Below are 15,438 nucleotides of genomic sequence, written 5' to 3'. Positions count from 1 at the left end.
CTTTATGATGCTTTTGGTGTCATAGCTAAGAAACCATTATATAACCCAAGGTCACAGAGACTTATACTTGGGTTTTCTTCTAGTTGTTTTATGGTTTTAGCTCTCATATTTAAATCTTTGGTCCTTATCAAGTTTATTTTTCTGTATAGTACAGATCCAACTTCATTCATTTCTGCATGTGAATATCCAGTTGTCTCACCACCAGTTGTTGATAAGACTGATTTTTTTGCCCATTGAATTATCCTGGCACCTCTGTGTAAATTTAGCCTCTAAGCACTCCTTGAAAACTGTCTCCTAGGTTGATACTAATTGGGGAAGGAAAAGGAGAGTCTTCAGACATAATATGTCTTACGTTCAGCCTTCTATCTGCTCTGAGCAGTATGGCTTTTAGAATCAAGCATCCTTTGTAATTATAAGCTCTTTGGAAATGTCATGTCCTTTCTATTTTAAGATATTAAGGACTTGGAGGACAATTTAGATTTTTTTCCTGGTGAAAATGCTCCTTGATCCTATTGATATTTCAGTATGAGTCAGATAATGAAATGGATCATTTACAAAAGAAATTCCTGCTCTCTCTGTCGTGGACACTACTGAATGGATGCACATCCAGAGGTTTTTCAGGCACCTTGTATCTTACTTTGACTTGTTACTGGAACTTTGTGCCTTTAGAACTCTGCACCTACAGCACACGTCATGGCATGTCCCCTCTTGTTTTCTCCTGGGTGTTTAGGAGGTAAGACCGTGCGCTCATGTACCTCACACTTCCCTTGCAGGCTGATAGCCACTACTCAAGCCACTCCAGTAGCAATACCCTCTCCAGCAATGCGTCCAGCGCCCACAGCGACGAGAAGTGGTACGACGGGGACCGCACGGAATCCGAACTCAACAGCTATAACTATCTGCAGGGCACCTCCGCCGACAGCGGCATCGACACCACCTCCTACGGCCCCAGCCACGGCAGCACAGCCTCTCTGGGGGCTGCCACCTCGTCGCCTCGCTCCGGGCCGGGCAAGGAGAAAGTGGCACCCCTGTGGCATAGCTCCAGCGAAGTGCTCTCCATGGCAGACCGGACGTTAGAGACAGAGAGCCACGGCTTGGACCGGAAGGCAGAGTCCTCCCTGAGCCTGGACATCCACAGCAAGGGCCCAGGCGGCTCGAGCCCTCTGACCAGGGAGAACAGCAGCTTCAGCATGAACGACGCCGCTTCCCACACGAGGTAACTGCCTCCACCTCTTTTCCAGCCTCGCGGGTCTGCTGGCCTCACCCCAGTGTGCGTGGGTTGGGGTGTGCACTGAGGCTCTCGGCTGCAGAGGCGGCGGGTGTAGACATCCGTGTACATATGTACATGCTCTACTTTTGTGTGTTTTATGTCATTTATTTGCCTGCAAAATGCACTGATCCTGCAATCCTCATGCATTATTTCAAATGTTTGCAGAATTATTCTGTTTAAAGTTGAATTTTACTTAATTATTTTTAATTTTCCTAACTACAGCCCAGAATTAGAAAGGAGTTTTGTGATTTTGTCATTTTGGTTCTCAGCTGGCAATAGAGAATAGACAGGGACAGTCTTTTGAAGATTTCTCTTTGAATCTTGGCTATATTTTTAAAAGAAAGGGGTCTTTCCTAAGACTAACTGCATTTTTCACAATGCTGAGCACATCCCTTCTACAGCCTCTCTCTCTGAGAACATCACTTACCTGACATTTGCATGGTAATTTTTTGCAGTAATTGGCTCCTGACAGTGATGTGTTGGGGGGAGGGGGGTGCCCAACAGAACAGTGTGGCTAAAATTAGACACATCCCATCTACCTTTTAGGACAGAAAAGTACACATTTTCCTGCATCCTTGGCCGTCGCTCCCCTAAGTAAGATAAATACTGTTTCCATTTCCTCTAAAATCCAAAGCCTGATGGGATGCTTGCTCTCAGGAGGGACCCTCCTTTGCTGTCTCTGGGTCTCCTAATCTCTGTGGTGATTTCTTCTCTTACCTCCCCTTGTTGTCAGCCACTGATCAACTTGTGTGACAGAGTGTATCTAATCTGTCTCCTCCGTCTCTTTTGTTATTATGCCCTACAGAAAAAAAAAAAGTAGAGAAACTTAATTTAGCTTTTTACTTTTCAAGTGAGAATTTAGGTAGATAATCTGTCAGTAAACCCCATATAACCTTCCTGAGAGAGACATCCTCGACTTAATTTGGATTTCACTTGGTCAGTTAAGTATTCGGTTTTCTCATTGTCTGTATTCTTGCTGATGAAATTTTTAAGCTTCTCTTCAAGATTCCGAGCCCTAAGGGAGCACTTTACAAGGTTTGTTTCTGTTTACCACTCCCACATTCCAGATTTAAAAATAAACCTTAGGTCTGCAAATTCCGTGACCCCAAGTGAAAAGGACATTGGGAAAGTGTTCCCATATTGTGAATACCCAGCATCCCACCACCTTTCTATGATTCAGGAAACAGTGTGACTCAAGAGGTGTGTTTGAAAGAGCAGAACAGAGAGCTGGGCCTCACGCTGCAGGAGCACAGCCGATCCCAGGGCACGGAGCTTCCACTGGCTGTCTTTGCATTTTCCAGCCTCTCGTTAACCAGGCACTGTGCACTGACTGAGACATCTTTCGCATTAGAGTGCTTTCTCGGTAGTTTTTCCAGGTTTTGTTGGACTCCTGTTTCTTCCGTTTTCGGCTCCTCCTTTGAAAGGCACCTTTTCTTAAGCATGGTGTTCCACTCGAAGAGCTCTCTCCGACCTGATGTGTTGGCAGTGGAAGTCAGTCCTAGAGCTCTTGTCAGGACTGGCGTCACTGTGGAAGAAGGTGGGAAAACACTGGGCCCCTGTCCCTGAAGCACAGAAGGTGGAGCAGTGCCATTATCTGACAAACCCAGGAGACCTACAGAGCCCTCCAAAAATGTAGGCACCTGGGTTGCATCGTCCAGATGTGCTGACCAGAGCTACCAGAAGGCCTCAAAGGATCATCTAAATCTTCTGCTTCAGGTGGACCGTGCAGAATCATTTCAACCATCACTTAGAAACAGCGCTTCTATTGACAGTCGAACTTACTGCAGAAGAGAAGAATGTGGCCTTTCAGGGAGGGTGGCAGGGCTTCCCACCCACCGAAGGGCTGAGTCACATTTGTTTCTAGACTCTGGTAAACAGGCACGCTTTGTAACTTCAGCCTGTTGGTCTTGGCAGAGTGAGCTGGGTAATCAGCTTCAACAGCCCTCTTTTTTCTGGAGGAAAAGGGGACTTAGCTACCAAATGAACATGGTTAGAGACACGAAAATCACAGAAAATTAGAGTGTCTGTGTCCTCAGAAGACAGGAACAGCAATTAATGTGGAGATCTCTTGACTGCATAAAAGCTTGTACCTGGGACTTGGTGACAAAATCTAAATTACAGTGATTAAGTTCCACTGCATATTTCTGGCTGGGCTGTTCCTCCTCTGTCCTCCAGTCTCCCTTGATGACTGTGCAGGTCTTTTGTGGCACCCACGAGAACCACATTAATGCAGTTTGGTAGTTACATAGGCTTGTTGTATTCCAATTAAGAGGAGCCATACATACTGAAGACCTTCTATAATTAAAAAGTCTATTAATTGCTCTAACGTGTTGCTCCCTAGAATATATGTATTTTCTGTGAAGCTTGGAAATCTAGAGAGAGATTTTCATTTTTATTTTTGTAATGACCATTTCACTTTCAGATCTTAAAATGAACCACTCAGAAACAAAAGGAAAAAGACTTGTGATGAGTATAGGAGAGGCAGAAGTAATTCCAGTTTACTACGTTCCTGCCACCTGTGCTCTTTTCCTTTCCTCTTGCCCACCTTGGAGGTCAGCACCTCCTCAGTTGGTATAGCGTGCTGTAGTCCTGTGACCAGTGGAGTGTCTTCTGCTGGAACTGTCAAGACCTCCCTCAGAAGCTGAAAACCCTGCTCGTGCTTGTGTGTGGTCCTCTCTCCTGGAACGTCCTGCCCCATCCTGTCTGGTGTCCCGACCTCTGTACCTGCCTCATTAGCCTGCGGTTCTGCTTGTCTCAAAAGGGTCCTCTTTTTGCTTCCCTTTCAGCCCTGTCAGAGCCCCATAGCCAATCAGTCCCCACGTAGCTGGTCACACATGTTTTCACTGCCATGGGTACAGGAGGATCTCTTTGAGCATGTTCATCCTGACCTTTGCGTCACGGGTGCCAGTGTGCTCTGATAAGCACATGCCCCCCTCTTTGATAAATCAAGGCCCCTACCAATTAATCAGTTTAAAGGTCACATAAATCCTGACCCTTCTAGAAAACCACTACTGCATTCCAAAGCTTATTATACAGACACATCGATATTGGCACAGAGTTGTAGTGCTTTTGTGTTTGTGTTTTGGTATGAAAGCATACTTAAAGTTCCTGTACAGCACAAACCTTTAGTAAAATCATTTCTGTATAAAAGTTTTGAAAATCTGCAAAATGTAATAGGACTTTATAACACACCTGATCTGCAGATATTGATTGGAATCTCCCCATAGTTGGTCAATATCTGACATTAGAGGGGTTAAAGATCAAGAGAAACATCTGTCCCCGGCTGTCAGTACAGTTCACTGTCATGAATGGGCTTTTCCTGGTTAAACTGGTAAGTTAACTGTTCATGCCAGAAAAGCTGTGCTTCTTAAGAGTAGCAGGAAAGGATTTCCCACCTGCAGCCTCCTTGAATGTGAAGGCAGGCCTCCAGCTGCCATGGCACTGGGTAGGTGCCTCTGTGTGTTAGAGGCCTGTGCTTAAATGTTGTCTCTGCACTACCTTTGGTATGGTATGTATATAAACAATATGCCGGGTTTTTTTTTTGTTTGTTTGTTTGTTTTTTTGTGGTGCTGGGGATTGAACCCAGGACCTCATGCTTGCAAGGCAAGCTCTCTACCAGCTGAGCTACATCCCCAGCCCAATATGCCTTCTTTCTTTAGAAATGATTCAGTTGTCTTTATAACATTTCCCCTCTAAATCTTTTCTGCATTTTTTTTCTATTTTTAGCAGTCACTTGCCACTCTTTCACATTATTTTCTGAAGATAAAAGTGTTATTTTTTTGTAAGTATCATGGGCTAATTCAGAATCTAATAGTGTAGCCTTTAAATTTCAAACCCAGAACTTCTCTTAAAAGATGTAATTACCTCTTTTTACCTCGACCTGATTTTTTGTAATTTTTGCCTTGTGGCCCTGCACACAATAAACATTCAGGATTATATTTTATTTTGTTTTTATACAGCAGAACTCTGGTGAACTAGCCTAATTTATCTTGCTTATGGGAGTGGGTAGTTATTTTATCTGGAACTTTACTTTTAGTGACCTCAGGCTGACAACTAGAACCACTGCGGTTGAAATGTCAAGTCAACGTTAAGAAATGAGCCCTCGGCCAAGCCACCAAGGCTCGATGCTTGATACTGAGCTCACCAGCACAGCTTTGTCTGCAGAGCAGCTAACCAATTCGTTCAGTTGACATGGTCAGTTCAGGCTTCCCACATGCCACTCAGAAACTCAGAAGGTGCAGAGTCCATTCTTTGTCATATTTAAAGCACCCTACAAGGATGAGGATTCATGCAGTTGCTTTATTTAAAAGAAGAAAAAGTGATTTCAAGGGGAGAGGCTCCACATGTTTGTGCATGATCTCAGCCTGTCACAGGGGTCTCCCTAGTCAGCACTTTGTCCTGTTGAACTTCAGCATACAGGTGAGAGAGAACAGGTGGTTTTTCTGCACTTAAGTCTTTCTGAACATGAAGACGATTTTGGAGCTGTAAGGTTATGAAAAGTCTTGATTGGTTCTACTTGTCTTAAACCAGTTATTGCATGTAGATCATTGACTGGAAGGTGGTCAAAAAGAAAGAAAAATAAATTTTGTTACACCCTTCACCTTCATGTAGGTTGAGAGAGAAACTTAGGGAAAAAGACTTGGCACTTGAGACAGGCCCATGCCTCAGGTCTATGTTTGCCCAGCTTTGTGGCCTTTGGTGGTCACCACTGCCCCCCATGGTTCTTCCTCTCTGATCTAATATCTGCTCCCCTCCTGATTGGGAGTTATTCTGTGTGTGTTGAGAATTACAGAGTTTGTCAAATGTACTGCGAACTGTACGTGTCCTTTTAAGACAAAAGGCTGTCAGTCATTTCTTTCTTCAGTTCTTCATCAGCTCCTCAGGCAGGTCTCTGGTTGCATGTCCTTTCACCAGCACGTGTCACCGCTTCTACAACTGTCCTGTATCTTCCATCCTATAATCATACTTTCTCTTCTCAAGCTGCCTGCCTTTTTAGATGCCAAACTTGGACATGACACTTGTCTCATCTGTGCCTAATAAAATGATAATGTTTCACAGATATCTCCTTAGCCTCATATTTTAAATAGGTTAGTACTGCAGACTTATTCATCTTGTGGTCCACAATGATCCCTGAAGCCACTTCTGCTGCACACACCTAGCCACTCATTACCCTGTCCTGTTAGTGTTTTATGCCTTTGTACTTAAGTAATCTGCTTCTTATAGATGGCCGGTTCTCTCTACTGCAGCCACGTGATTACCTGCTTGCTAGTTTGATCATACCTGCTTTCCTTGTTTGTTTTACCCCAATGCTTTGGAATAAGTGTCCCCTGGATCCCTCCCACATCATGGAGCCCAGTATTGGATGTAGTACAGAATTGGCTAGTGTTGAACACAGTGGGAGGAGCCCTCCTCAATCATTATCCTCCACATTATCTGTCACCAAAAGGCTTGTTACTCATACAAGCAATCACAGGAACCTGATCAGCTCCCCTCCCCTTGGTATTCAGCCAACATTCAGCCTTTGCCCAGATTTTGCCACAGACATTTGACAGGTGACTAATTGCTGCTTTCCCCGCCCTGAAAATACCATCCTTAGCAAGCCCAGCCTGTCTAAAACCCATCCTTCATGCCATGCCTGAATAGTAGATGACTCCAAGTGTTCCCTTTGGCAGCTTTCGAGAGCACAGTGGCCAGCAGATGTTTTTCTGCAGGAAGGGATGGTCTCAAGTCATTTTGCAGAAATTCAGAACCATTTCCTTGACCCTCATAGGTTTGGCACTTGGGGCTTTGATGGATGACATTCAAGCTTCCCCCATCCTAGGCGGTTCATCCCTTTGCAAAGTCAGCAAGCAGATGCAGTCAGTGCCCACTATGAGAAGATCCTTTGCAGATTGGCCATCCCCTCCTATAAAGTTCCCTCACAATTGGGAACGTAAAATAACAGGTTGCAGCACATTTGGTTCATGGTCCCCTTTGAGCATTAGATCAACGTGAGAAATTTGGACAGATTCAGCCTCAGATTTAGTCGCCCTGTTGTCCCTTCACCTCTTTCTACATGCAGTACTCGGTGGGTGTGTGTGTGTGGTGGGGGGGCGGTGTTCCCTTCCTTTTAAAAATCCTGGGATGGCCAAACAGAATCCAAAGTCATTTCATTTTTAGGCAAGGGGACGGACCCTTATAGTTTATATAAAATTAAAGTCATCATCTTTTCATGTAGCATCTAGGGACACCCTGACTGAATTCTTGGTCATTTACTTTGGCCAGACACACTTAAACTCACTTTTTACACAGTGAGAAAAGTAACAGGTTTTGCAGTTGTCACTTGCAATATAACTCTTGCTTTTTGTTCCATATTATTGGTTCATTACCTTTTGACACAATTCCGTGAAAGTCACCATGAGTAACAGAATTGTAGCATATTGACTTAACATGAAACCTCTAGGAAAATGAAACAGCCCAGCTGCAGTTCCCCTTAAAAATCAGGAAGCTGTCAAATTTATGTCCATTGTAATGTAACGAAACCCACTTCAAAGAAACGTAGGTGAAATGTGTGGGTGCTTGCCCTCCAGGGGGTCTGAGGCCAGTAGTGTTGTCAAATTCAGGAAGACTCACCCACAGCTTGCCAGGGTGGAACCTCAAGAGGCAACAGACCCATTTTAGAGCGTTTACGGGCTAATGTAGTAGCTCTCAAACCCCAGGAAATGTGAGAATCCTTCAGAGGGTTTTAAAATACAGAGTTCTGGGACTCTAGAAGATCTGACATTAGCCCAGGACCTTCACGTACATCATCACCTGCAGACACCACAGACCATGGCTTTAGAGACACTGTTCCCTGGCTTCCCTTCTGGATCTGGACAAGGAGAAAGCCGATTTTGACCAAGTCATAACAATATGAAGAGTTCAGCTGGATTCGAGCAGTAGTCCTCAACTGGCATTCATACCTGGGGAGAGATTTTGCCCAGTCTCTAGGCACCTCCCAGCTGTATTAAGTTGACACCTTTGGGATTAGTGCACAAGGGTGCCTGGTTCCGAAGCACTCCTGGGTGAAGCTCATCTGCCTCCTGTGTGCTGCTCTCATGCTGTGAGTTGTATACACTAAGAAGGAAGTCACTCCAATGAATTGTTCATTTGTTTTTGCATGTGCCTATGTTCCCAAATCTAATCAGTCGTTAAGTAGAGCTAAGAATTAGTAACAGAAGTGTGCCGGCATGTCACACTCGGGAGCTGGTATCAGCCATCATGTTCACAGATAAGACCAATAGCCAGGTTCAATGGTCTTATTTAAGCAGTTATCTTGGTGAGGAGACACTTGTAATACAGAAGCATCATTTGTAGATTTGGATCTTACAATAAAAATAAAGCAGCATCTAGTTTTAAATACAGTTATGAGTAAAACACACCATCTGCATGAACACTACATCCTTATATTTAAAGACTGACTTCTAACAGGCACTGTGGTGCACGACGCCAATCCCAACAGCCCAGGAGACTGAGGCAAGAAGATCACAAGTTCTCAACTAGCCTCAGCAAGACCCTGACTCAAAAAACAAAAAGGATGAACTCTCCTGGGTTCAATCCCCCCACCCCCACACCAAATAAACCCTGATTGCTAACATCATATATTTGGCAGTTTCTTACCTCATAGATTGAATGCCTGCATTGGCCAGGGACTTTTTCTAGGCATGGGCAATGTAGTAATGAACTAGACGGGAAAAACCTCAGGCATCATGGAGCTTACCTTTAAACAAGGAAGACAGACTATAACCAAGATAAAGAAGTTAAACCTAGAAGACTCTGTAGAGTAACAAATGGTAAGGAAAAACCCTTAGCTCAACAAATATTTTAGTGAAAATCTCCTGTGTTCCTGGCATTGTTAAATACCTGAAGATAAATTCCTGCCATCAAAGAGAATATAATCTAGCACAAGCATTTATTGAATGCCTGTTAGGGAAATAATGGTAATAATTAAATTCATGCTGAACAGAAAGAGCTCTAAAACCTGTAGTGTATATGCTGCCATCTCCTTGGACCTTTCCAAGTCTGTTCGCTAACTCTCCCTTTTCTGCAATACATATAGTATTGCTAAAACCAGCATAACTGTTTTGTACCACACGGAGGAAAGATTCGTAAATTAATGGGCTGTGCAATTTACTTTCTATTCTCCTGGCCATTTGTTTCTGTTTCAACCAACCATTTAGTCTTTGAGAGCCCCAGGACTTTGAATACAAGTGTTTATCATATCAAGATACTTGATGGTTGATCAATGTAACATCTGGCAATTAAATGTCCCTCTAGTCAAAGCATCCCCTGGGAACAAAGCATTAGAAGTGTGAATTCTTGTGCCCCACCAACCCTCCCACCTACTGAGTCAGAATCTCTGGAGGACCTGGCAGTATTTTAACATGCTGAAGTTGAGAACTGGCTCTAGGAATTTAAACATACCTGTTCTCACTTATGGATGCCAGTCATGATAGGCAGTTAAAACAAGCACATGGTTATTCAGAAAGAGAGCTGTGTAAGTTAGATCCTGATCCACCACTTTTCATTGTAGTGGAATCGCTTCGAACACCAATGAGGGCTGAGGCTTGAAACATCTCCACATCTACAAGTGTCTGTAAGGTAGATAAAATGGGAAAAAAAATCTGCAAAGCAAGAAATAGATCTTGTCCTGAGTAACTCACAAATATATTTGTCAAAGCCTGTCCTTTGTTTTCAAGTATGCCCAAGGCTGCACTCGCGCATGTCCTGAAGCCTCTCTTGGTGATGCTACCCTGCTAAGGTGTCCTTGGGGGTCTCTGGTGACTCCAGTGCCCCTCCATGAGCTTGTCAACCTCTTCGTGTCTTTCCTTATATCTTTTTTCTTTTGGTTCATCTTTCTACTTTTAGTCTCTTTCCATAATAGAAATCTAGTATTATTTTTTCCTTACTGATTAATACAGTGCACTTGCAGAAGAGTTTTGCATTTCCTTTTTTTAATTTAAAAGCAAACAGGTGGGTATTCATTTCAAGAGGTAAGGTTGCATCGCTTTCCAATTTATGTTGCCCTTTGAGGTTTTGTGAGGGTTTCTTTTACTTTGTCTAGCTGGAATAATATTTGGGAGAAAAAAAAAACTGTTAATGGTACTAGAGTAAGACTAGTCATTTTTTAAAAATTATGGTTTTTTTGCAAAATTTCAGCCCATTTTGTCCTTGTTAGTTATACAAATAAAGGAGATGGTTATATTTGGTCTGAAATAGTAGGAGTCCATTAGTATGGAAAGCCCTCCCAAAGGACTTTGCGCTGTATCCCATTCTTCCCCCCACATTTTACCCTTCTGTGTGCTTAGCCTCATGGACTCCTTTCAGGTTATTGACCTTTCACTGGTAGGTTTTCATGGAAGGATACCGTTCATACAGAAAAAGATCATAAGTATATATACAGTTGAATTTTCAAAGTACTGTTTTAGTCAGCTTTTTTGCTGCTGACTAAAGGATCTGACCAGAACAGTTGGTAGAGGAGGAAAAGTTTATTTGAGGGCTCATGGTTTCAGAGATCGTAGTCCATCGAAGGCTGACTACATTCCTCCAGGCTCAAGGTAAGGCTGAACATCATGGTGGGAGAGTGTGGCGGAGGGAAGCAGCTCACTCATGGTCAGGAAGCAGAGAAAGAGACTCCACTCTCCACATACAAAATATATTATACCCCATAGCCACGCCCTCAATGAACCACTTCCTCCAGCCACACTCCACTTGCCTCTAGTTACCACTCAGTTAATCCCATTAGGGATTAATTCATTGATTAGGTTAATGCTATAACCTAATCATTTCTTTAAACCTTCCTGCCTCATCTCACACGTGAGCTTTTGGAAGACAGCTCACATCTAAACCATAACATGTACCTGCCCACATAATCATTACCCACATCACAAACTAGAACATCACCAACATCCACACACCACACTATCCCCATTCCTTCTGCAGTCACTCAGCTTCCTGCCCAAAGTAAGCACGGTGCTGATTTGGAAACCATGGACTTATTTTGCTGACTGGCTTTTGGACTGTATACAAATGGAATCATTCCATACATGTCATTCTGTGTCTGGTGTCTTTGAATCAACATGTTGGTGAGATTTATCCATGTGTCATGGGTAGCATTTGTTTCCTTGGCTTTTTTACGTTTATATCATGAGGACATTTTTACAGTTCATTTGCCCATTCTACTGTTGATGAACACATGGATGGTTTTCAGTTTGGGGATATTACAAATTCTCAGACATGTCCTTTCCTACACATATGTATGCATTTTTCTGAGTTTATGGAGAGTAATTGCTATGTGGTAGGGTGTACGTACCTTGAGTGTAGAGGCCATGAACCTGTTTGCAAAGTGGCCGTAGCAGGGAACATTCCATTCAGTGGTATACGAGAGGTCTAGTTGCTTCACATCCTTTCTGGCATTTGACATTGTAATTCTTCTTCATTTAGCCATTCTGGTGGGTATGTAGTGGTCCCTTGTGGATTTAATTTGCTTTTTCCTGGTAATTGATGAGGTTGAGCACAATGTTTATAGATGTGTTAGGTATGCTCTCTTGAAGTTGCTTTTCAGATCATTGCCATTTTTCTACGTGTTGTCTCATTGAGCCCTTGGAGTGTGGTTATAAGTTGGACAGGAGCCTGTTGTGGGATATGTTTTGCATATTTTCTCCTATGTCTTTTTTTTTTTTAATGGTTGTAGATGGACACAGTGTCTTTATTTTTTTAATTTATTTTTATGTGATTCGAGGCAAGCCCTCTACCCCTGAGCTGCAACCCCAGCCCTCCTATGTCTTTTGATGACTAGAGTTTCTTAATTTTAATGGGCTTCAATCTTTTCTTTATGATCTCATTAAAGAAACCGCTGCCTCTGTCATAAAGATGTTCTTCTACATTAGAGTCCAGAATCTTTAGGACTACATTTAAGTATGCAACACAGCTGAAATTGACCTATGTGAAGACTGAGGTAGGAGTGTCTGCATTCATTTTCACCAGGGTGTATCATCTCAGGGCCGTCGTTTCCTAGTTTGGGATGTACAGGAAAGTTGTAGGGGCAGCGTGGCGTCCCGTGTGGTTCCTGCTGCTTCCCCTTCGTCATCATCTCACATGGCTGAAGTGCGTTGGTCACAGCTGAGCAATCAGAATGGATACATTATTAACAAAGGCTCGTGTTTATTCAGGTCTGGGCCATTAGCTTTTGACAAATGGAAGTGCTGCCAAAGAATGCTTTGGGACCACGTGCTGTTAGTTAATTAAACCTCAAGCAGCCCAAAGCCCATGAGAGTAAGTCACCTGTCCTTGGTTTCCTCCTAGGCTGGAGAACTTAGCAGGACTCAAACCATATAAATCTGGGTCCTGTGAGATCACTGGGAAGGAAGTGTGGAATCCCACAGTTGAAGGCCCTCCCGTAATCTTACATTCTCATCCCTGGTTTTGAAAACTCTGCTTCTTTCAGTTGTGAAGCTCCTTTGAAACTTCTGATTTGGGACCCCTTTATTTCTGTGAATTTTACTTTTGGGGTATTTAACCAGTCTGAAGTACACTGGTGATGAAGAGCGGGTTGGAGTCGACATCGAGGCCAGGCGCCACGGAGCAGGAGAGCTCAGTGCCCGGGCAGCCTCAGCCGCAGCCCCGGTTCTGAGGAAGGCACGATGCCAGCCCTGACAGCACCAGACCTGCCCTGCCCTTCCTCCTGTCTCCTGCCTCTTCTGGACTCAGTGGTCTTAACTGTTTTTGTTTTTTAGCTTAAGTACACACCAAGCCTCAGTAACCATCTGTCACTCTGAGCGCAGACGTTTAAATTCTGGTGAGAAGGCAAGGAAGGCCAGCCAGCCAGCCCATGACTGTCTCATGGAAGCGTCATGGTGCTTTCACCCTGCCCCACCGACGCTGACGCCCTTCTGTGGTTGACGTAGTGACCCTGGGATGCACTCTTGAGTATTGTCTTTGTCCTGTCCTCAGCACCATGAGCTCCCGACACTCTGCCAGCCCGGTTGTGTTCTCCAGCGCCAGAAGTTCACCCAAGGAGGAGCTTCACCCCACCAGCGCCTCGCAGCTCGCGCCATCCTTCCCGTGCTCCTCCTCCTCCTCCTCCTCCTCCGGCCCTAGGACGTTCTACCCGCGCCAGGGCGCTACCAGCAAGTACTTGATTGGATGGAAAAAGCCCGAAGGAACCATTAACTCTGTGGGATTCATGGACACAAGAAAGTAAGAGTCCTTCTGCTTCGCTTGCCAGAGGTTTGCTTTCTCCCTGGCTGAGAACGGGAGTGGCGGGCGGTATTTCTTATAGAAGAGACCAGACTAGGGGTGCAGAGGGCGTGTTTGATGAGTGGATTTTTTTTCCTTCGATTATTTTCTGCCTCATTCCTTGAATAAGGTGTACTACAGAACATTTGAATTTGGGAGTCTTAGCCGTCCTAGGAAAGTGTATCCGAAGGGTGTACTTCAGAATAACTGACCGTCTGGTGCTCAGTCTACACTCATGCCTTCGATTCCATGAACTACTGCCTTCCCATGAAATTCGGTTTTTTTTTTTTGGTACCAGGGACTAAATCCTGTGGCACTTGCCCACTGAGCTACATCCCCAGCCCTTTTTATGTTTTATTCTGAGACAGTCTCAACTTAACCTCAATAGGTTAAGTTGCTGAGACTGACCTGGAACTTGTGATCCTCCTGCTTCAGCCTCCCAAGTCTCTGAGATTACAGCTGTGTGCCACTGTGCCCAGAAATATTAGGCTTTTTGACACAGTGGTACAGCAAAAAATTAAATAGTGCATTCAGTTTCGTTTTTGTTCCTGTTCATTGCATCTGTGCTTCATGCCCTGTGGTCTTAGTGAATCTGTTGCTCATTTTGACACAGTAGAACCAATAGTTTCCTGTAGAAGTGTGGTTTTTTCATCAGACTTTGTTTCAAGTTGGTTTTTCGTTCACATGAGTAGATTCTGGTGTAAACAAAAGTGATTCTCTTCTCCACATTTAGTATTTCTCTCAGCCTCTAAAGCCAACCATGCCTGGGTTGGCGTATTGACTTGGTTTGCACCATCTCTTCCCTTCCTCCCAGGCGCCATCAGAGTGACGGCAGTGAAATAGCTCACACCAGGCTGCGGGCCTCAACCAGGGACCTCCGGGCATCCCCCAAGCCAACCTCCAAGTCCACCATTGAGGAGGATCTAAAGAAGCTCATCGACCTTGAAAGCCCAACTCCTGAATCCCAGAAGAATTTCAAGGTACAAGACAGAGCGCGGGGTGAATGGAAATTAGAGAAAAGCCAGATTTGAGGGGGCTGTGGCCTTAGTTACAGCTCCCACAGAGTGCTGACTGCTGGCTCCTCTTGCCTGGATCCCACTCGTCAGTTTTCCAAGTTATTTTCCCAGTGTTATGGTCCCACAACCACATCTCTATAGTCTTGGTTCCTGTGTACCTGCCTCTACCTGCCTCAACTTTTTCTTCTTCTAGTATGCCCTGCTTGAAGGGCAGATCCCTTGGTCCTCACCTACGTGATGCTGCTTCACAGCACTTTTCAGAGAAACCTGTAGGTCCCCTGTCAGCTGGAAAATTCCCTCCACAGGGCTTCACTGCCTTTTGCCTGTGGGGTTCTTCCCTCACAGATGGGCCAGTTAACCTTCTGGGCACACACAGTACCAGAGGAACTGCCTGGTGGCCACCAAAAGGAAAACAGCTGCCTCTCCAATCCAGCCAACTAAGTGTACACACATGCTTCCAGAACTTTCCAAATCTCTGTACTTTGTAAAGCCTTGTTTTCTTCTCAGGATTCCAGACCATCAGTGCTTTAGGGAAGCTAAAGGCCGGTCTCACTCTCCACCAATGCCAAGTACTTGTTCAGCATTTGTGTTTGTCAGTAGCCAGGCCTGCCTCAGCTCACAGGGCCTGTGGCACAGCTTCCTGCAGGCACCCTGCTGCTCTGTCCTCTGAAGCTTGCCATCTCATGCTGTAGGGTTTGGAGCTGGTGTTTATTGAACTGGACCTGAGGAATTTCTCTGTCAGGTGTTTCTGTCTGAGGTCTATTGTGAGGTGGACTGGGTTGCCCCCAGAAAGTCATGGCAATAAACTTTGAAGGTTTGTTTTTGAGGTTCTTAGTTCATTGATCTGTATTCTGTTTGAAGGGACTAGGAAGCTTTAATTTCAGAAGAACTTGGAGA

The 15,438-nt window shown here is 44.4% G+C and overlaps 1 protein-coding gene and 1 pseudogene across 15 annotated transcripts in view; one reads left to right on the top strand and one right to left on the bottom strand.

The window, feature by feature from the left end:
* Positions 1 to 15,438, bottom strand: part of LOC306653995 (dnaJ homolog subfamily B member 6-like) — a 420,043-nt pseudogene that overhangs the window by 307,685 nt on the left and 96,920 nt on the right. The window lies entirely within an intron of this gene.
* SIPA1L1 (signal induced proliferation associated 1 like 1) overlaps positions 1 to 15,438 on the top strand; it is a 362,908-nt gene that overhangs the window by 334,040 nt on the left and 13,430 nt on the right. For all 14 annotated transcript variants that reach the window (XM_079127085.1, XM_079127079.1, XM_079127078.1 and 11 more), the window contains 3 exons: positions 774 to 1,216; positions 13,241 to 13,486; positions 14,340 to 14,505. In XM_079127085.1, coding sequence (XP_078983211.1) covers positions 774 to 1,216; positions 13,241 to 13,486; positions 14,340 to 14,505 — 855 coding nt within the window. The remainder of the gene's footprint in view (positions 1 to 773; positions 1,217 to 13,240; positions 13,487 to 14,339; positions 14,506 to 15,438) is intronic.

This window comes from Sciurus vulgaris (genome assembly GCF_902686455.1).
Source record: "Sciurus vulgaris genome assembly, chromosome: 2".
Classification (NCBI taxonomy): Eukaryota; Metazoa; Chordata; class Mammalia; order Rodentia; family Sciuridae; genus Sciurus; species Sciurus vulgaris.
Note: the sequence above shows the minus strand (reverse complement) of the source record. Positions and strands in the feature narration are given on the sequence as shown.